Genomic DNA, 20,818 nt, shown 5'->3' on the forward strand with positions numbered 1-20,818 from the left:
ATTTAGGAAGTCAAAGATCTCATTCCCCAATTTAGTTTGTAAAAATAGGTCAGCTGACTGACATTGAAGCTTCAGTTTCTGTCCTAACAACAAAACAAAACTGCTGATGATTTTTCTTTCTTCTCCTTATCAGATAAGATACTTTGTTCATGACAAGTCCTTGTGTAGTTGGTTGTATTCCTGTGGAGAGGAGGTTTCAGGTCCCTCCGGGTTACCCGTGTCTCTACACTCGCTCTCCAGACAGGATGAGCCGTGTGCTCTGCTGCACGGAAGGTAACACTAGAGAGTGCCCCTGACCGCGTGAGACCTCCACAGCAGCTCAGGCTAGCAAGCAGATCCTGGAGCTTGACAGCAAGATGGCAGTGTGACTCAGGAGTGGCGTCTAGAAGCCTTCTGTGGTCTAGCAGTGAGGAAAAAGCCTCAGGCCGACCCACGCTTGAGACATGTGGACTATATGGGACACGAAGAAAGGATTCTTCAAAGCTTTGTCCTCCACGGGGAAGTGGAAGGTTCTTGGGAGCCAGCAAAACTAAATGTAGTTTTTAATGGTAGTTTTTAATCCCCTCATATGGATTTCAGACAGGTCTCCTTCCTTGGTCTGTAGTTATTGCTGCAGAACTGTCTGATTTTTTCCCCCCAAGCTTAGGGAAGAAACAGTTGCTTAAGTCACATAGGTGTTTAATTTCTCCTGGAAAAGCCAGCCCCTAGGAAAATACATGTGTCTCTGTGTAATGAGGGCCCCCACTCCTTTAGGAATTATCTATGAAACTGGAAACTTGGGGTGCCGTGTTGGTCCACAGCTTGTTAGCTTTCAAAAGAAGGCATCAAAAATTCTTTTAAAATATAAACAGGGTGCTAGTGAGGCATTATTTAACAACTCTGTAGAGCAGGTGGATATTTCAGTATGTGTTTTACTGATGGTGGGGGGAAATCCTGGCCTGGGTGTTCATGGAGGCCTCAGGGGAAGTCAATGAGAGAGCTTTAGACCGAAGCAGTTGCCTCCCAAAGCCCAAAAGATTTTACTTAAATGCTTGGATATATTTCTTCTCTGTTCTAAATGTGACTATTTGAATAGTAGTCACGTAGGTGGTTATTCAAATGTGTATGTATATAAAGTAGATTTTAAGTGTTCTTTTCAACACTAAGTAAATCTGTAACAAACAAACCTTTCAAACATTGAACAAAAGTCAGGCTGTGTGTCACTTGCTCCCAGCCACTTTGTCTTATCGCAGGTAAAGAAATGAACTCTTGACAAAACTACTCTGGTGGAACATCACTTACGTTAGTTATTCAAGAGGCCCGGATAGCTTCGGCATCTTTATAGACTATTGCTCATAAGAACATTGGAATGCCATGCAACCAATGTGAATTTTAAAATTGATTTTAATAACTGAGCCATTGCCTGGAATTCCCAAAGTGGGTGTCGATTCTCAGGTTCATGATTATGTGTTTCAAGTGCTTAGATAATTTTAACCAAATGCATTTGTTTGTCCAACAGAGTAAACTGCTTTCCTGATGGGTGGGACTGAGGAAGACAGACAAGGTCAATGCTCTTGTGGCAGATTATAGTTTTAGAAGTTAGCACCAAGAGACCAGTCCAAGCATTACTGTAGTAATTAGGTGTGGCGTAGACACAGTGCCTAGAGTACCTACTTCTTGGCCTTGGTGCTAAGATCTAAAGATGGTCAAGAGCCTGGGTAACAGTTAAGTATGGAAGCAGAGAAGACCAGTGAGCCTGTGTTAGGAAGGCCTAAATAAACAGAAAGTGGTTCATCAAAGTTCTGGTAGCTAAAACTCCAAGGTAGAGGAGTTGGTTCCTCTGGGGATTGTGAGGAATCTCATGGCCCTTTTTGATATGTTTAGTAATAATTCTTTTTTTGTTTGGTTGGTTGGTTTTGGTTTTTTAAAGATTTATTTATTTGATGTATATGAGTGCTCTATCTGTATGTACACCTACACGCCAGAAGAGAGCATCAGATCACGTTATAGATAGTTGTGAGCCACCATGTGGTTGCTGAGAATTGAACTCAGGACCTCTGGAAGAGCAGACGGTGCTCTTAACCACTGAGCCATCTCTGCAGCCCTAGTTTTGATGTTTTGTTTGGTTGTTTGGCTGATTTGGTTTGGTTTTTTGAGACTGGGTTTCTCTGTGTAGCCCTGGCTCCTTAGAACTCACTCTGTAGAACAGACTGGCCTCAAACTCAGAGAACTGCCTGCCTCCCAAGTGCTGAGATTAAAGAAAGGTGTATTAACAATCCCTTATGGGTCTTGTCATAGGTCTGATGTGCACAGCATCTTAATGAAATGGCTTTTAACCTGTAAACCCTTTGAAAAAGTAATGCCTACTTGGTTTGTGGCTATAAAAAAGATGTCTGGTGTATTTGGAAAACTAATGCACTAACTAAGGAAATTGGAAATTGAGAAGGATAGTCTTAACAGAAGAAACGCTTTTTGTTACTGTTGTGGGTATTAATATTTACTATTAACTTATCCTTTAGTTAATCAGCGGTTAATGCTAATCCAGCTGTATACCCAAATCACCACACAGAGACTAGGATTATATAATTAACCTAGAGCACAATGCTGGGCAATAGTTACTCCATCCTAAACCTCCAAGCCTGCATAGCTTCCTACCATTCAGATTTCACCCATTATAATTAGACATATCTGAGAGGTCCGGTTCATCCCTCCTCTTGGTTCCAAGTTCTCTCCTGCTGACTTCTGCTCCTCCATCCTTCTTCCTCTCTCTCTTCCCTCCGGACCAGGATGTCCCACCATATCCTCTCCATTACACAGCATTGGGCTGGTTGTTTAATTGACAATATAGAGAACAAACGGTGGCATGTTTACACAAACTTGAGACACGGGATGCTTAAGCATCACAATGCCATGTCTGGATTGAAACCAGATAGTTGGGTAGAGAAATCAGCGTTTGAATAAACAAGGGTAAATTGTATACATTCCACAAGAACATTATAACAACAGTTTTACACTACAGCTTTGGGCTCATCTTTAACTGAGAAACAATTATATACAAAACATTTTATGTTCTATACTATGTATAAAACATTTTTGGATAAACATTTATTATCTACAGAGTCTAGAAAACTTTCAAGTAAAATAGTGGCTCCCTCTTCTATAATTATGCTTAAAGCCCTTTGTCTGCTGTTGATATAGTACGTACACTGCTCCATTTGGTGTCCATGTCGTATTCCCCATTTCTCGCTTTTGTTACCAGGTAAGAAACATTCATGCCCATCTTAACATAAATGCTTTGGGCCTCCTGGGCCAATGGTCTGAGTTGCCACACTTCTAGAAACCTGTGCTTTCTCTCTCTAGCTGTTTCCTACTTCTTGGAAGAGTAGTAGCTCTCTGTAGCATTGTCAAGTTTCAGTGGAACCCAACTTTTGCCATCAGAAAGTGACATTATATTGAACAATACATTGGAAAATTAATCAAAATAACTTTTTTTTTTTTTTTCAAAAACAAAACAAAGAACCCTGTTTCCAAGTACAGCCACAGCCTGTGGTACAGGTCGGAATCATATCTACAGTTCAGGGCTGAACAGTGGTGTGTTTCTCTAATCCCAGCACTTAGGAGGCAGGGGCAGGTGGTTCTCTTGAGTTCAAGGGTAACCTTGTCTACAAAGTGAGTTCCAGGACAACCAGGGATTATAGAAAAACCGTGCCTTATAAAAAGAACTTTGGTTCAGTGGAGCCCACAACAGTGTCATGAAAGAGCTGATCTGTCCTCCAAAGGCAGCAGGAAGTCATAGATTGAACGGTTGCATAGTTTATTCATTTCAGGAGAAGGGATTGGAGGAGTCCCAGCAGGAAGGTGGGCTTGCCCTGTTTCTTTGTAACCGTTTAATTCCCTCCTCTGATGGCTGATGCCCTACTTCAATCTCCTTCCTTAGACACGGGAGACAACACACCATCATGCCTTCAAAAGTCAACTACCAGGCAAACATCTGGGCTTTGAAGGAAGAGGGCTGTACACATATCATAGTAACCACAGCTTGCGGGTCCTTGAGAGAAGAGATCCAGCCTGGGGACCTGGTCATCATAGATCAGTTCATTGACAGGTAAGTGGCGGAGCGGCCTTGTAGCTCACCGTTTTCAGCTCTGAGGGACGGTGTGTGGGAAACGTGGGGAGACAGGAAGAGCAAAGGCAATCACGTGAAGCTTTTCATTGTAGAGGTTTTATGGTTTTTTTTTTTTGTTTTATCTGTTTTTTAAACTGAGCTGACAAATAGGAATTATATATTGATGAATAGAATTGATGTGTGTGGTCATTGTATAGTTCACCTATCACTTCACATATACACCTCACAAGTCAGTTTGGATACAAACACTGATTTTTTTTTCCACTATATAATAGATAATACTGCATTCCCATGCCATACAGGAAATTTAAAAAATCTTCCTGCTCAACTAAAATGTAATATCCTTTGACCAATTATCTCCTCAGCTTCTGAGTCTATGTTTCAGATCACACATGAGTTCGTGCATTGTCTTTCAGTGTCTTGCTTGTTTTACCTCACAAATTCCTCCAGGTTCATTCATTTTGGTGTAAATGACCATTGACTTGTTTATGGCTGACCAATGTCTGTTGTTGATATATCACATTTTCTCGATAGGTAAATGGGCATCAGAGTTGTTTCAATGAATTGGCCATAGATAAAGCTGCGTGTGCAGGCATCTCTTTAATCTGTTGAATTAGAAAAATCAAGTGTACGCCCAGGGTTGGGGTAGGTTCTGCTGTTTTCGCTTTCTTTGAGGAACCTCCAGTGGATGAGCTAATTTACATTTCCACCAATAATTTATAAGGGCTTTTTGTCTTCCTTCTCTATCTCTACCAACCTTTGTTGCCTGTTTTTCTTTTTTTTTTTTTTTTAAGATTTATTTTATTTACTTATGTATATTTATTTACTTATGGAAGCCAGAAGAGGGCACCAAATCTCATTGTAGATGATTGTGAGCCATCACGTGTTTGCTGGAAATTCATCGCAAGACCTTTGAAAGAGCAGCCAGTGCTGCTCTGAGCCATACATACCTCCAGCCCGTTTTTCTTGATGTTAGCCATACTGACTAGGCTAAGATAAAATCTCACTAAACATTTGATTGATGTTTCCCTGATGGCTAAAAATGATGAACATTTATCACGTATTTATTAGTTGTTTCTACATCTGAGAAATATCCATGCAGTTCATTTCCCTGTTTATTGATTGGATTGTTTGTTGTTTAGATTTTCTTTTATTTAGTTTTTTCATATATTTTGTTTTTTTTTTTTTTTTAATTCCTTGCTGGCAAAGATTTTTCTCCCAGTTTGTGAGTACTTTCTGGTAGTGTGATTTGTTGTGCACGCACTTTTTAGCTTGGTGCAGTCCTATTTGCCCTTTGCTAACTGGAGTCCTGCTTTAAGGAAGTTCTTGCCTTACCCAGGCCTGTATCTCAATGTGTTTTTCCTCTGTTTTCCTCCAGCACTTTTCAGGGATCCAGATCTGATGTTGAGATACTTTTTTGATCCATTTTGAATTGAGTGTGTGTGTGTGTGTGTGTGTGCGCGCAGAATAGGGTGGGTGGAGGGCATCTCAGGGGTATTTAAAGAACACAATTATTTTTCAGTTGTCACTAAGGTGATCACGGAGAGCAAAATATTTGACTAGAACTTTAATACCAAAGAAACCTACTATCTTCTTCCATTTTTTTTTTAGATGAAATGGGTTTTTTAATTTATTTAATTTTTATTTTATGTGCATTAGTGTAAAGGTATCAGATCCCCTAGAATTGGCATTAGGACAGTTGTGAGCTGCCGTGTGGGTACTGGGAATTGAACCTGGGTCCATTAGGAAGAGTAGACAGCGCTCTTAACCACTGAGCCATCTCTCCAAGCCCTACCTACTATCTTCTCATTTCAGATTTTTCCCCCAAGACAGGGTTTCTCTGTGTAACAAGCCCTGGCTGGCTGTCTCGGACTCATTTTGTAGACTAGGCATTATAGTTGAGCTGGCCCTGCTAGTGTGGATGCCATTGAACCGGGCCCCAGGCAGGAGAGCAGGCCCCGCCCCTTCGCTGGCTTCAGCATTGGGTGAGCTAGCTGAGGCAGTGCTCGAGAACTTGCCCTGGTGACGTGAGTGTGGGAGATCTGGTGGGCTGACCAACTCAGATGCCGCCAGGCTCAGGTCCAGGGCTTTGAGTAGGCCCACCCCATCTATGAACTGCAGAAGCATGTGAAATGGCCAGTCCTGCAGATCGGAAGCTGCAGGATCTTGTCACAGGGCAACAACAGGATGTCTGAGCGGAGTTCCTGTGAGAATCCAGTATTGATAGAGTAACAGAAGTCAGAGGCCTTGAACCAGACCAGTGGACTCATTGCAATGAACACTTACAGGTAAAGATATATGGACAAAAAGGTATTACTGCAGGGCACACTGACACACTGTAGCTTCCATGACAAGATTTGTTTATTATATCCCATTTTATTTTCTTTTGGAGTGGTGGGAATTGCAAAGGCAGAGGGTGGATAGGAAAGGATGGGAGATGAGTGGGATTGGGGTGCATGATGTGAAATTCATAAAGAATCAATAAAAAGTCAAAAATAGATATGTGTGTCTTTGGAGGTGTGGTGTCCTCCAAGCCCCACAGGACCAAGGATGAGGTTTCTCATGAAGTCAGACCCCTCCTCCCTGCCTGTGCCTTGGCAAGGGCCCTGTGTAAACAAGCTGGATTCTAAGAAAAGGCTTAGATGAGTTTGGAAGCATGGTTGTTTAGGGTTGCTTAGCCTTTGCCCTATTGTTGCTTACCAGCTTTGAGGGTTGATTTTAGAGTGTTGCGTAGGGGTCTTTCTGAGGGATTCTGCTGGCTTCTCCCCAGTGCTGGGGCATTCTGTTGTCTCTTCTATGTTACTTGTGACACTTGCTCCCTCCGTCTTCTAAGCTAATCACTTTTAGATACTGCCTTTGTTAGGGTTCCTAATGCTGCAGTGAAGACACCATGACCAAAAAGCAGGTTGGGAGGGGGGAGGGGTTATTTGGCTTATACTTCCAGATCATAGTCTATCGTTGGAGGAAGTTGGACAGGAACTCAAGCAGGGCTAGAGCCTGGAGGCAGGAGCCGATGGAGAAGCCATGGAGGGGTGCCGCTTACTGGCTTGCTTCTCATGGCTTGCTCAGCCTCCTTTCTTATAGAAGCCAAGGCCACCAGTCCAAGGATGGCACTACCCATGGGCTAGACCCTGCCCCACTGATCACTAGTTGAGAAAATGCCTTGCAGCTGATGAAGGCATTTCCTCAACTGAGAACCCGTCCTCTCTGAGGACTCTAACTTGTGTCAAGTGACACACAAAAGCAGCCAGTACAGATACTATGACAGATACTATTATCTGGGTGGAAGAAATGTAATCCAGTAGAACCATTCAAGAGTTCGAGAGGCCCAGGGATGGGGACTTCCAGCAATTTCTACATGTCTCCTTCCCTGTGCTGTCAGTCTTTGCTTTATCACTGAATTCGTTGATGACACAGGGAAGAAAGGATATATGCAGAATTGTTGATGTAGGTCCTTATTTTAAGGTTAAAGCGACATTCATAGAAGCACCATCACTTCTGTGTCTCAGAATACCGGGTAGAACAAGAACGCCAGTGAGAAGGAAGGAAAATGAACTTTCTATTTTTTAATACTAGCCTTCATCAAGAATGTTTTGCAGTTTAGGGTTTTGTCTTAAAAAAAAAAAAAACAAAACTGAAGATCAAAGCAAATAAGGTCATTCACTTGAGGTATCACGTGGTTTCTTTGAAGTGTGGTTGGCGTGTTAGCTGCACTTCTGGACCCTGGTTGGGTACTGCTTAAAGAATGCAAAGACCCACCCAGTGAGCAGTGAAGACTGGCTCTGCCCCTCAGATGCCTTTGTCCTTCAGTATCCTTATCTTCTACTGGAAGATTTTTGGGGGTGTCAGGTTCTGATGTGCTCCTTCTCAAGCTTGGTTTTGGCCTTTGTTTTTTGCTTTTTTTTGCTTTTTTTTTTCCTAGCTTATCTTCTTGCAGGAAGAATAGGAGAGGCCTGGGTATGCTGTTGCTTTGCATTCTGACTCACCAGGAAAGTCCCGCAGTAAACACATGGGCTGGTAGATTCTGCTGTTTATTTCACCATCCCAGAGATGCAGCCCTGCCTTGGGCTTCCCCTGTGATGTCATCCTTTAAGGCTGTGGTGAGGTGGGGGTATGCTCTGGTGTGCGTGCTACATCGTCCTCTTTTCATCTTGACAAAATAAACTCGCCAGTGGAGCGTGATGGTTTGCACCTCAACCCTCAGGAGGCCACGGCAGGAACACTGAGTTTGAGGACAGTTTGCACACCTGCATTACATAATGACATCAACCCTGTCTGAGACAAAAAAAAAAAAAAGGGAGGAATGACATTTCATGATGAAGTTTCCCAGGGGTTCTTGCATTGCTCTGCCCCATTCCTCTCAGAGGCAGGTCCAGACAAGGCAGGAGCATCCTGTTCCTTCAGCGTCTTGTGTGTCTTCCTCACTCTGTGCTAAGAATGTCATCTTCAGTTTTATAAGGATGCAGACACTGTTGGGCATACTCTCACCCTCTCACCGCCTGCCTCTGCACGCCCTTTCATCCGTAACCTGTGTCCGAGTTCTTTTGTATCTAGCTGTGCTTAAAGTGAGGTTGAGAACCCCAAGAAGAATCCAGTGTAGTTATAGCTCTTCACAGTGTTACCACATGTCCTGTTGCAAAAACTGAGCTGTGGTATGGGTGGGGGGTAGGGGGCTTTGTAGGTAATGCTTTTTCCGTTAATTGCCGGCATGCAGTGATCATTGCCCCAGTTATGTTCAAGGATGCTGCTACGCCAGCAAGTGGGCCTTAGGGGACTCAAATTCAGGTGACTCAAGACTGTCACCTCAGCCACCCCTCAGCCTCGGTCTTACAGCTCTGCCCACCCCAGTGAGATAGCTTGGATTTTGTAACCGTCTTCTGTTCCTATGCTCGCTAATTCATGACACCGCTGGGGCCGTCCTCCCTGATCCTTGCAGGAACCGTCCGTCACTCTTGTCTCTACATCACAACTTCTTGTCTGCGAAAGCTCGTGCCCACCTTCTTGCCGGCACCTTTTCTGGACAGCACTCCCCTTCTCTGCCTGACCGCCCTTCAGTAGATGCTTTCCATATACCTGATTGTAGCTGTGACATAAACCAAGAAATGGCAGCCACAAATACTCCCATGAGTATGTCCTTGGGGCTTTGAGAAGCAGAAACTTAAGCAGGGGAAATAACATTCTGGTTAGCTATCCTTACAGACTGATTCAGCCCTTCCTGTCGTTCGTTCGGTGTGGCTTGTCCAACTTATGGATCCAGGCTTCGTGAACTCTTGCCACTTTTTTAGGAATGGTTTTTCTTTCTTAAGTTTATATTTAGGAAGCCCCGAACCTTTGCTTATTTATCTCTTTCCAGAGGAATATGAATGATTATGATGCTATCATATTTGGTCTTCTGAAAAGGAAATCAAGTTACCCATGAATAACTCCATAGTGAAAGAAAATGTCACATCCTGCTCTTCAGTCCACATCTTCAGTTTCTTAACTATGACTATTGCTTTTAGAAATGGACCTTTTAAAACAGTAATCTGACCCCTCAGTGGAGTTTAAAATGCCAAAGTCTTTCCAGCCAGCTTTCTCCTGCTTAAACAGTTTGCAATCCTAAGCATAAAAACAGAGTGGTACTTTTTTTCTACCTATAGTATACCTATCTGTGGCTGTTGTTTCCTGGGTAGACAGCCTAGGGCAGTGATTGTGCAACCTGATAAAACTGTTTACATTGACCTGGAACAAGTGTGGGACATCAGGAAACAATAGCATTATCAGTAAGTATTGTCCCCTTTTACAGATGCACACCCTGAAATTACATCACTGTCTCTTTCAGAGCCATGAGCAAAACCCTCATTGCTGTGCTCTGAAGTCTTCTATGACCCTCCGATTTTGTGTTGAAATCCTAATCTTTACGAGAGTATTATCAGATGGCTACCCCTATCAGAGTTAAGATTTTTGTGATTGTTGCTTTTGTGTTTTGAGTTTTTTATTTTAAGTTTTTTTTTCTTCTGTGAATGAATGTTTTGTCTATGTGTCTGTATGTGCTCCACATGCTTGTCTGGTGCCCTCTAGGGTCATTTTTGTTGTTTCCTTTCTCCCTCCCTCCATCCTTGTGAGCAAAGCCATGTTGTTTTTCGGAAAGTTGACTGAGTCATGTGCAATCGTGTTGGGACTTGCTAGGGTCAGAGGCCACATTTGGAAAACACCTCAAGAGGTTTCCTGGAGGACAGGTGTTACTCTTCAACTTTCTTCAAGGAAGAGTATTAACTAACAAATATGCCATCAAGCTAATTTTAAGAAACTTTTTTTTTCTGCTCAATTTTTCTGCTTTTTTTTTTTTTTCTCCTGTTCTGTGTCCGAAAGAGCCCAGTGACAACCTTGAACTCATCTCTCTTGGCAGTACAAGCCTATGTGTCCCCCTTCACTTTTTCAGCGATGTTTTGTTTGTGCATTACTTTTTTTAATTTTATTTTAATTTTATTTTTTTATATTAATGACAGGTTATTTACTTTGTATCCCAGCCATAGTTCCCTCTCTCATTCCCTCTCAATCTCAATGTCCCTCCCTCAGCTCCTTCCTGCCCCTTTCCAAGTCCACTGATAGGGGAGGTCCTCCTCCCCTTCCATCTGACCCTGCTTATTAGGCTCATCAAGACTGCCTGCAATGTCCTCCTTTGTGGCCTAGCAAGGCTGCTCCTCTCTCAGGGGGTAGGGGGGAGGTCAAAGAGCCAGTCACTGAGTTCATGTCAGAAATAGTCCCTGTTGCCCTTACTAGCCCACTTGGATACTGAGTTACCATGGGCTACATCCAAGCAGAGGTTCTAGGTAATATCCATACATGGTCCTTGGTTGCAGAAATAGTTTCAGAAAAGACCCCTGTGCCCAGATATATTTGGTCCTTCTGGTGCTCCCATCCTCTCCAGGTTATACTAACTCCCCCTTCTTTCATATGATTCCCTGCACTCTGCCAAAGGTTTGGTTATGAGTCTCAGCATCTGCTTTGATACACTGCTAGGTAGAGTCTTTCAGAGGCCGTCTGCAGTAGGCTCCTGTCCTGTTACTTGTTTTCTCCTACTTACAATGTCCATCCCATTTGTCTTTCTAAGTGAGGATTGATCATCTTACCCTGGGTCCTCTTGTTTATCTTCCTCAGGTGTATAGATTTCAGTATGTTTATCCTCTCTTATAAGTCTAGGACCCACTTATAAGTGAGTATATATTGTGTGTGTTTTTCTGCTCCTGGGAAACCTCACTCAGGATGATCTTTTCTAGATCCCACCATTTGCCTGCAAAATTCATGATTTCCTTGTTTTTAATTGCTGAGTAGTATTCCATTGTGTAAAAGCACCATAATTTCTGTATCCATTCCTCCGTTGATGGACATCTGGGTTGTTTCCAGTTTCTGGCTATTATGAATAAAGCTGCTACAACCATGGTTGAACAAATAAATGTCTTTGTTGTGTACTTGAGCCTCTTATGGATATATGCCTAGGAGTGGTATAGCTGGATCTTGAGGAAGCAGTATTCCTATTTGTCTGAGAGGAGCGCCAGATTGATTTCCAAAGTGGTTGTACAAGTTTACATTCCCACCAGCAATGGAGGAGGGTTCCCCTTTCTCCACAACCTCTCCAACATGTGTTGTCACTTGAGTTTTTGATCTTAGCCATTCTGATGGGTGTAAGGTAAAATCTCAGGGTCATTTTGATTTGCATCTCTGATGGCTGAAGATGTTGAGCATCTCTTTAAGTGGTTCTCTGCCGTTCTATATTCTTCTACAGACAGTTCTCTATTTAGCTCTGCACCCCATTTTTTTTTTTTAAATTGGATTGCTTGCTTGATTTGTTGCCTTTTAACTTCTTTAGTTCTTTATATATTCTGGACATCAGCCCTCTGTCAGATATAGGGTTGGTGAAGATCCTTTCCCAGTCTGTAGGCTGTCGTTTTGTTCTATCAATAGTGTCCTTTGATTTACAGAAACTTTTCAGTTTCATGAGGTCCCATTTATTGATTGTTGCTCTTAGAGCCTGTGCTGTTGGTGTTCTGTTCAGGAAGTTGTCTCCTATGCCAATGAGTTCTAGGCTCTTCTCCACTTTTTCTTCTAACCAATTTAGTGTATCTGGTTTTATGTTGAGGTCTTTGATCCACTTGGACTTTAGTTTTGTGCAGGGTGATAATATGGATCTATTTTCATTTTTCTGCATGTAGACATCCAGTTGGACCAGCACCATTTGTTGAAGATGCTGTCTTTTTTCCATTGAATGGTTTTGGCTTCTTTGTCAAAAATCAAGTGTTCATAGGCATGTGGGTTTATTTCTGGGTCTTCTATTTGGTTCCATTGATGCACCTTTCTGCTTCTATGCCCATACTGTGCAGTTTTTATTACTATTACTCTGTAATACAGCTTGAGATCAGGGATGGAGATACCTCTAGATGATCTGTTTTACAGGATCGTTTTGGAAATTCTGGATTTTTTTGTTTCTCCATATGAAGTTGAAAATTTTTTTTTCCAAGGTCTGAAAAGAATTGTGTTGGTATTTTGATGGGAATTGCATTGAATCTGTAAATTGCTTTTGGCAGAATGGCCATTTTCACTATGTTAATTCTACTGATCCATGAACATGGGAGATCTTTCCATCTTCTGATATCTTCTTCAATTTCTTTCTTCAGAGACTTGAAGTTTTTTTCAAACAGGCCTTTCACCTACTTGGTTAGAGTCACAGCAAGGTACTTTGTGTTATTAGTGGCTATTGTGAAGGGTGTTGTTTCCCTGATTTCTTTCTTGGCCCTTTTGTCTTGGGTATACAGGAGGGCTTCAGATTTTTTTTTTTTTTGAGTTAATTTTTTATCCAGCCCCTTTGCTGAAGTTGTTTATCAGCTGAAGGAGTTCTCTGGTTGAATTTTTGGGGTCACTCAGGTATACTATCATATCATCTGCAAATACTGAAACTTTGACCTCTTCCTTTCCGATTTGTATTTCCTTGATCTCCTTTACTTGTCTTATTGCTGTAGCTAGAACTTTAAGTACTGTGTTCAAGAAATATGGAGAGAGTGGGCAGCCTTGCTTTATCCTTGATTTCAGTGGGATTGATTTAAGTTTCTCCCCATTGAGTTTGATGTTGGCTATAGGCTTGCTGTATATTGCCTTTTCTATGTTTAGGTATGTGCGTTATATCCCTTATCTCTCCAAGACTTTAAACATGAATAGGTGTTGGATTTTGTCAAATGCTTTTTCGGCATCTAAGGAGTGGTTTTTTTTCTTCAGTGTGTTTATATGGTGGATTACATTGATGGATTTCATGGATTTCCGTATATTGAACTCCCCTTGCATGCCTGGGATGAAGCCTACTTGGTCATAGTGGATGATATCTTTTATGTGTTCTTGGATTGGGTTTGCAAGTATTTTATTGAGTATTTTTGCATCAGTGTTCATAAGAGAGATAGGTCTGAAGTTCTCTTTTTTGTTTGGTCTTTGTGTGGTTTGGGTATCAAGATGGCTATGGCTTCAAAGAATGAGTTTGGTAATATTCCTTCTGTTTCTGTTTTGTGGAATAGTTTGGAGAGTATTGGTGTTAGCTCTTCTTTGAAGGTCTTGTAGAATTCTGCGCTGAAACCATCTGTGCTTTTTTGGAAGGGAGACTGTTGATGACTGCTTCAATTTCCTTGGGGGATATAGGGCTATTCAGTCTTTCTACCTGATCTTGACTTAATTTTGGTAGACAAAATCTATAAAGAAAATTGTCCATTTCTTTTAGATTTTCAAATTTTGTGGCATATAGGCTTTTGAAATAAGACGTAATGATTGTTTTTATTTCCTCAATGTCTATAGTTATGTCTCCCGTTTCATTTCTGATTTTGCTGATTTGGATAGATTCTCTCTGCCTTTTAGTTAGTTTGGCTAAGGGTTTGTCTATCTTGTTGATTTTTCTCAAAGAACCAGCTCTTGGTTTTATTGATTCTTTGAATACTTTTATTTATTTCTAATTGATTGATTTCAGCCCTGAGTTTGATTATTAAAGCTGTGTGCTCCTCTTAGGTGTTTTTGCTTCTTTTTTTTCTAGGGCTTTCAGTTGGGACATTAAGTTGCTTGTATGAGCTATCACAAATTTCTTAAATTTAGTTTTGTCATGGAATATTTTGTTTTCTCCATCTATTTTGATTAAAAGCTTTGTTGGGTATAGTAGTCTGTGTTGGCATCTGTGGTCCCTTAAAGTCTGCATGACATCTGCCCAGGCCCTTCTGGCTTTCATACTTTCTGATGAGAAGTCTAGTGTGATTTTGATAGGTCTACCTTTATGTTACTTGGCCTTTTTCCCTTGCTGCTTTTAATATCTTTTCTTTGCTTTGTAGATTTAGTATTTTGACTATGATGTGCTGTGAGGAGTTTCTTTTCTGGTCTAGTCTATTTGGTGTTTTGTAGGCCTCTTATATGTTTATGGACATCTATTTCTTTAAGTTGCGGAAATTTTTATCTGTGATCTTCTTGAAGATATTTTCTGTAGCTTGGAGCTTGGAATCTTTTCATCAATTCCTATTATTTTTAGATTTCGCCTTTTCATGGTGTCTGATTTCTTGGATGTTTTGTGTTTGGGACTTTTCCGATTTTACTTTTTCTTTGAGAGAAGCATCAATTTCTGCAAGTGTATCTTCAGCACCAGAGATTCTCTCTTCCATCTCTTGTATTCTGTTGTGATGCTTACCTTTGTGGTTCCTGATCTTTTCTCTAAGTTTTCCAGCTCCAGGGTTTTCTCTGTGTTTTCTTTATTGATTCTAATTCTATTTTATGCCTTGCTCCATTTCCTTCATCTGTTTGAATGTGGCTTCCTGTCTGTATATGATGGCCTCTATTTTTTTTTTTTTTTTCATTTCTTCTCTATATGCCACTAATTGTGCCTCAACTTGTATCTCTATTTGTTTGGCTATATTTGTCTGTGTTTCTTTGAGAGCTTTGTTCATTTCGTGTTTATTTGCTTCCATCTGTGTGGCACTTTCTTTGAGAGATTTGTTTGTTTCCTCTTTATGTGTCTCTAATAACTGGATAAGCATATCTTTAAAGCCATTTTCCTGTGTTTCCAGTGAATTGGAGTATCCATTGATTTTGGATGTTGTTAGTGAAGCCATGATTTCCTGATTTTTGTTTGATGTGTTCTTTCGCAGTCCTCTGGCCATTTGCTTATCTGTAACCTTCACTGTTTGTTCTTGGATTCTGCAGTTCAGACTGGTACCATCTTTCTCTGGTGTCTGGAGAATTCTTCAGGAAGATGAGAGAGGTCCAGTGGTTTCAGCGTGTGCATTGGTGTTTCAGCTGTACCTGTGGGAGGAAAGTCCACAAAAGGACAAATGCGTGTGTGCATGCGTGGAAGTATGCCCTGAGGGACAGGGTGCTAGAGAATGTAGAGGCCTTCAGTGTGAGGGATGGGTACCTTATAGGCACCAAAGGGGTCAAGCGCCTGTGATGATCTGCGGATGCAAATTCACTGAGTACATCAGTGGCCTATAGGCTACTGGTATTTATCTCTAGCTGAGCTCCAGGAGTTATTTGCCTAAACTTCTCTGGTAGATCTGCAGAACAGGGGTTTCAATGTCCCAAGTAACCCTCTGTTTCCCATAGTATATGTGTGGGTGGGAGGGGATCTGATGTCTGGCTGCTAGCAACCTGGATCTGGGGCTCTGTAGGTACTTGAGGGTACACTTGTTCTCTAGCAGGTCAAATTGAAAAGCACAGGGGTTCCTCCTGGTCTCTACTACTGGGTTTGGGCCTGCTGAGTCAAATGTGGCAGCTTGAGCTCAATCAGCTCAGTGATGTAACAGCCGCTGAACTGAACTGGGGAGTCCAGCTGCGGCTGCAGAACTGGAGTGTCCAGGTGCCTGCTGGGAAGTCCTGGGGAGACACAGAAGTGGTCCACAGACCTAGGTTGCCCGGCATCTGGTATATCTGGGTGGCTTTGCAGGTCTGTGGAGTCGGTGTGGCCATTCGAGGCTGGGACTCAGCTGGCGGGTACTTGCTGGCCCGTACTTGGTGGCGGGCAGATGCTGGGTGGTGGGTGGATACTCGGGGGTGGGTACAGCTGGCCGCTGTGGCTGAGTAGCTAGGAGCCCTGCCTCTGTTGTCTCTGACCCCGAGAAGGAGGGAGGCCCATACAAGGGAATTGTGCCTCTCCGTTCCCAGAGAAGTCTGAACTGAACCTAAATGTTCTCTGCTCCTGTGATGTCCCCTCTTTCAGGAAGCCACAGGTTGATTTTCTAGCTTCAGTTGCCCCTTCACTCACTAATTTTGGAGTTTTAAATCTTCTGTCTCTCAGGAACAGTGCGCGCTGGTCGCTGCCATCTTGGATCCCCCTCCCCTCCCAAAGTACTTTTTTTGTTTGTTTGTTTTAGCACCTGTGTGCTTAGTCTTTCCTGCCACCTTAACACGACTTAGAACCATCTGGGAAGAGAGTCTCAATGAGGAATTACCAAGGTCAGCTTGGCCTTTGGGTGTATCCTATGGGTGGTTGTCTTGACTACAGGGAGAGCTGGTCAGTTGTGGGCAGTACTCATTCCCTAGGCAGGGGTTCTGAATAGCAGGAGAGGGGAAAGCCCCCTGCAGGCACACATGCATTCTCTCTCTGCCATATTATGTGGATGTGCTATAACCATCCACATAATCTCAAGCTTCTGTTGCTGTGACTCCCCCACAGTGATGGTCGATAGCCTGGAATTGGGAGCTAAGCCCTTTCTCTCCTAAGTTGCTTGGTCACAGGAACAGAAACAAATCTAGAAGAATATCCACCCCTGCTTGGAAGCCTGAAGCAGTTTTAAAGGTTTCCTTGATTTGAGCCCCGTCAAAATGGCAAACTCCTATCTTGGCAAAAGACAGCCAGTGAGCAGTAAAGCCAGCCTGCTCGTAGTTCCCTGAAATCCATGTTTAATCAGGAGGCAAAATGAATTTCTTTACTTTGGTAGAAGGAACAGACCCCTTAGGCAGTAAGTTTTTACTGCTAGAGAAGCCATAGCTGGGGTTGATCATATATAAAACTATGGAAATGAGTATATCTACTCCTTATTGATGCTGTAACAAATAAATTACAAAGTTAGGGACTTACTGCAAGTTTATCATCTTCTTAGTTAGTTAGTAGTTTAACATGGGTCTCACTGGGGCTCTAAAGAAAATAGCTGTTGGCAATGTCGTGTTACTCTCTGGGGGTCGCTTATGATGGAGTCCCTTTCCTGACCCTTTGTCCTCTACCATTCCTTGGCCTATGGCCCACGTCCATCCAGAGCCAGCACTAACGGATGAAGTTCTTATCTGACATCTACACATCTGCTACCCCTTTGTACATGGAAGGACCCTTGTAATAATAATGCTCCCCAATAATTCATCCAGAATTACCTTTCTACTTTGAAGTAAGCTTCATACTAGTTATCTGCTACCTTTGTTTCCTTCTGCCATGTACGGTAAAGTAATCACAGGTTCTGGGAATAAGCCTGTGGCCATCTTTTGGGGTCAGCTTTACCCAAACGTAACTGTTAAGATGCGATGGCATCTGACTGCGTTGAGGGGTAGCCACTGACGTTTTCGCTGCTGTTTCCATGTTTAAGCAAGGGTGCAAGTGAGTACTTTAGTCTTTCAGCCGCTACAACAAAATGCTATAGGCTGATTGGCTGCTCACCAACAGAAATTTCTCAGTCAGAATGCTGAGGTCAAGAAAAGGTGTCAGTGAATGTTGTGTCTGAGACGAGCTGGCTTTCGTGACGTCGTCTTGCTGCGTGCTCTCGTAAACAGGGAATGACTTAGTTCCCTGAATTGTCTTTTGTGAGGGCCCCAGGACCAGTCATGAGTATGCTATGTGCCTGTTCCTCATGACCTGGTCTTAGCCTCCTGATAGTATGACCTCCAGGGGTAGGATTTCAATATAGAAATCTAAAGGTTGTACAAATCCTATATGTTGCTGTAAGGATTTTGCTTTAAATATTGCATATGGAGTTTGGGGTATTAAGGAGTTTATATAAGACACGTTGATTAAAAAAATTTTTTTTCAAACCAGCTACACCTCATGCCCGTCTCACCCAGCCTATAACTGAACTACGCAGTTCAACTATAATTATGAATCCAGCCAAGCTGGTTTGATTAGAAATGGGAAGTGACCTTTTGGGCTTTGTCAGCACTCTCTGCTCCCAGGCTGTGTCTGCCAGACTGTTCCAGACTTCGGGTTGAACTCTAGAAGATCCAGCTCGTTTCTCTGACAGATTCTCAGAGGAAGTCAGGTGCTCCAAAGATGGCAGGCACTTTGCTTTAGGGTGGCCTTGCACATCTCTCGGCTGCGGTTGTAAGCCCCTTGTTCTGTTGATCCATTTAGCGTGGATAGTTCTTCAGTTTACGATGGATGGGGATGTTCTGTTTATAGCAGTTTATGTTTTGGTCATTAACCATTTCACTGAGCACAGTGACGCTTAAGCTAGTGGTGCAGGCACCACAAGGAGATATATCTTCATGGGGAGTGGAGCATTGATTTTTCATGCTACTTTACCACTCTTCCCTGGGGTCAGGTTCTCTGGGTCCTCAGCCAGCTTCTGACTTTGAGGTGTCTCTGTTGGGAGTTATCAGGGCATCTTGATTAACTTATTTCTCCTACTGTGCTTATAAGTGACAGGGTGAGCACTGTGGACTATTTTTTTATGTTTGTTATTTTATTGTTTGAGACAGGGTCTCACTATGTAGGCCTGGCTGTCCTAGAACTCACTATATAGACCAGGCTGGCCTCGTATTCAAAGAAATCCATCTGTCTCTGGCTCCTGAATCAAAGGCATATGGTGCTAGGCACAGCAAATACTGTTTTATTAGAAAATGGTAGAATGCAAAATATACAGAATTTGCTATATCTGTGTAACTGGTAATTAGATAACTTCATTTAATAAGAAAAATGTCAGCTGGGTGATGGTAGTGCACACCCTTAATCCCATCATTCAGGGGACAGAGGCGGGTGGATCTCTTGAGTTCAAGGCCAGCCTGACCTACAGAGTGAGTTTCAGGACTGCCAGGGCTATACAGAGAAACCATGTATCTAAAAACCGAAAAAAGAAAAATATAAACTCTTCTATTTGAAGGAGGGAATTAAGGCCAGCCAACAAGTATCAAGTAACCTAGTGATATGTACTGTAGATGTGGGCAGTCAGAGAATCAGTGGACCTGTCAATGCCAGGGGTGTTCCTGCATGGACGCCTGTTGCCATAGTTACTGGAAGTTTTAGTGTCCCTGCTTTAAAATCCCAGTTGCAAGGGGGCACATTGCTACAACTTGACTCATCAAGGACGAAAACCGGGCAAAACCGGGCAGAGGTGATAAGATAGCACCGTTTTGTTGGTCAGACTTCAGGGGAAACCCTGTTGGTGTAAGCTAGAGCCCTCATGTGCCCCGTTCTTCAGCCTCAGTGGGGCTTGCTGTGGGATTAACTCTGACTTCTTCAAGCACATGAAAGAGTCTCGGATTGTAGAGGTGAGGCTTGCTTTCTTCCAAGAGTGGTGGCTTTGGTGCCAGCTGGAGTTACTAGGTATGACATGGCTCAAGGAAGAGTTAATTTGGGACAGTATGTGTACCAGCTGGATAAATAGAACCAGCAGAAAGATTTTTTTTTTCCATTCTGCCTGAATCCTAGTCCCGGAAAAAGACACTAGATTTTCTGCCTTCGGCCTTCCTGTGTCCCATCCCTCCCTCATCTCTCCCTCTGAAGGAAAAGGCGTGGACAAGGGGATGCACACAAAAAAGTAGTTTGTAATTTTTTTCTGAAAGCTTCCAGGAAGAAGTTGAGTGAGCTGGCAGAGAGTTTGTTTTAGCCTCTCTTTCATAGATTGAAAAAACAAAAATTACAGCAAAAAACTTGAAATAAAAAAACTTGAAAATTATTTATAGCAGGTGGAGAAACAAACTGAGCAAGAGACAGATTTCCTGTGGAGTGGGACAGTCTAGTTGCTTTCTTCAGTGGATCAGTGGCCTGGAAAAAAAGTGACTTGGGCTGAGGCAGCAATTATTTTTACTTTAAGCACATGACAGTCAAGTGTGGGTATGGACCTTGTATGGACTTGAAACAAAGCAATTGTTTTAACAAGTTTTTTGTTTGTTTGTTTAAGACTTTGGGGAGATCTTGGTTTTTGTGAGTCAGTGCTCACAAGTTACAATTACGAAAAAGCTAACAAATAAAATGAGTCTAATACAGTTTTGGAAACTAGTGGCGAGTCTGGGCAATGGCACACCAAGATCTCTCTGCAGTCTTCTGTACACATTATGATGGAATGTTTCTCTTTGATTGGTCATTACCTGCCCTTCGTGACATCTCAGTGGGTACACTTTCATTCCTGGTTAGGAGTAGGTGGCGGTTAGCCCAGAGCTAGAGCCTGAAAGATGCTCTACAACAGTTACCTTCACTTATCTACACCTACTGGATGTGGAGTGGCCTAGACACAGTGGGTTCGCTCAGCCTCAGAGGACAGAGATGGTGCTTTCTCAGAAGTACAAACCACTTTATCTTTCTAGGACATCTCAAAGGCCTCAGACCTTCTATGACGGAACTCAGTGCAGCGCCAGAGGAGTCTGCCATATCCCGATGGCTGAACCGTTTTGCCCCAAAACGAGAGAGGTTAGTAGTCTCTCTGACAGGCCTACCAGAAGAGGGTATAAGGGCTTAGGATGGTAAGAGTGGGTAAAACAGTTGGCTGAAGGGGGTGTCCCTCTTCATCCTTCAGCCTTAGGTTT

General features: G+C 42.6%; 1 protein-coding gene across 2 annotated transcripts in view; it reads left to right on the forward strand.

Annotated features, from left to right (window-relative positions):
- The window catches only part of Mtap (methylthioadenosine phosphorylase), a 75,372-nt gene that overhangs the window by 44,514 nt on the left and 10,040 nt on the right, over positions 1–20,818 (forward strand). For both annotated transcript variants that reach the window (XM_060365836.1, XM_021647022.2), the window contains 2 exons: positions 3,917–4,084; positions 20,600–20,702. In XM_060365836.1, the coding sequence (XP_060221819.1) occupies positions 3,917–4,084; positions 20,600–20,702 (271 nt within the window). The remainder of the gene's footprint in view (positions 1–3,916; positions 4,085–20,599; positions 20,703–20,818) is intronic.

This window comes from Meriones unguiculatus, chromosome 12 (genome assembly GCF_030254825.1).
Source record: "Meriones unguiculatus strain TT.TT164.6M chromosome 12, Bangor_MerUng_6.1, whole genome shotgun sequence".
In the NCBI taxonomy this organism is placed as follows: domain Eukaryota; kingdom Metazoa; phylum Chordata; class Mammalia; order Rodentia; family Muridae; genus Meriones; species Meriones unguiculatus.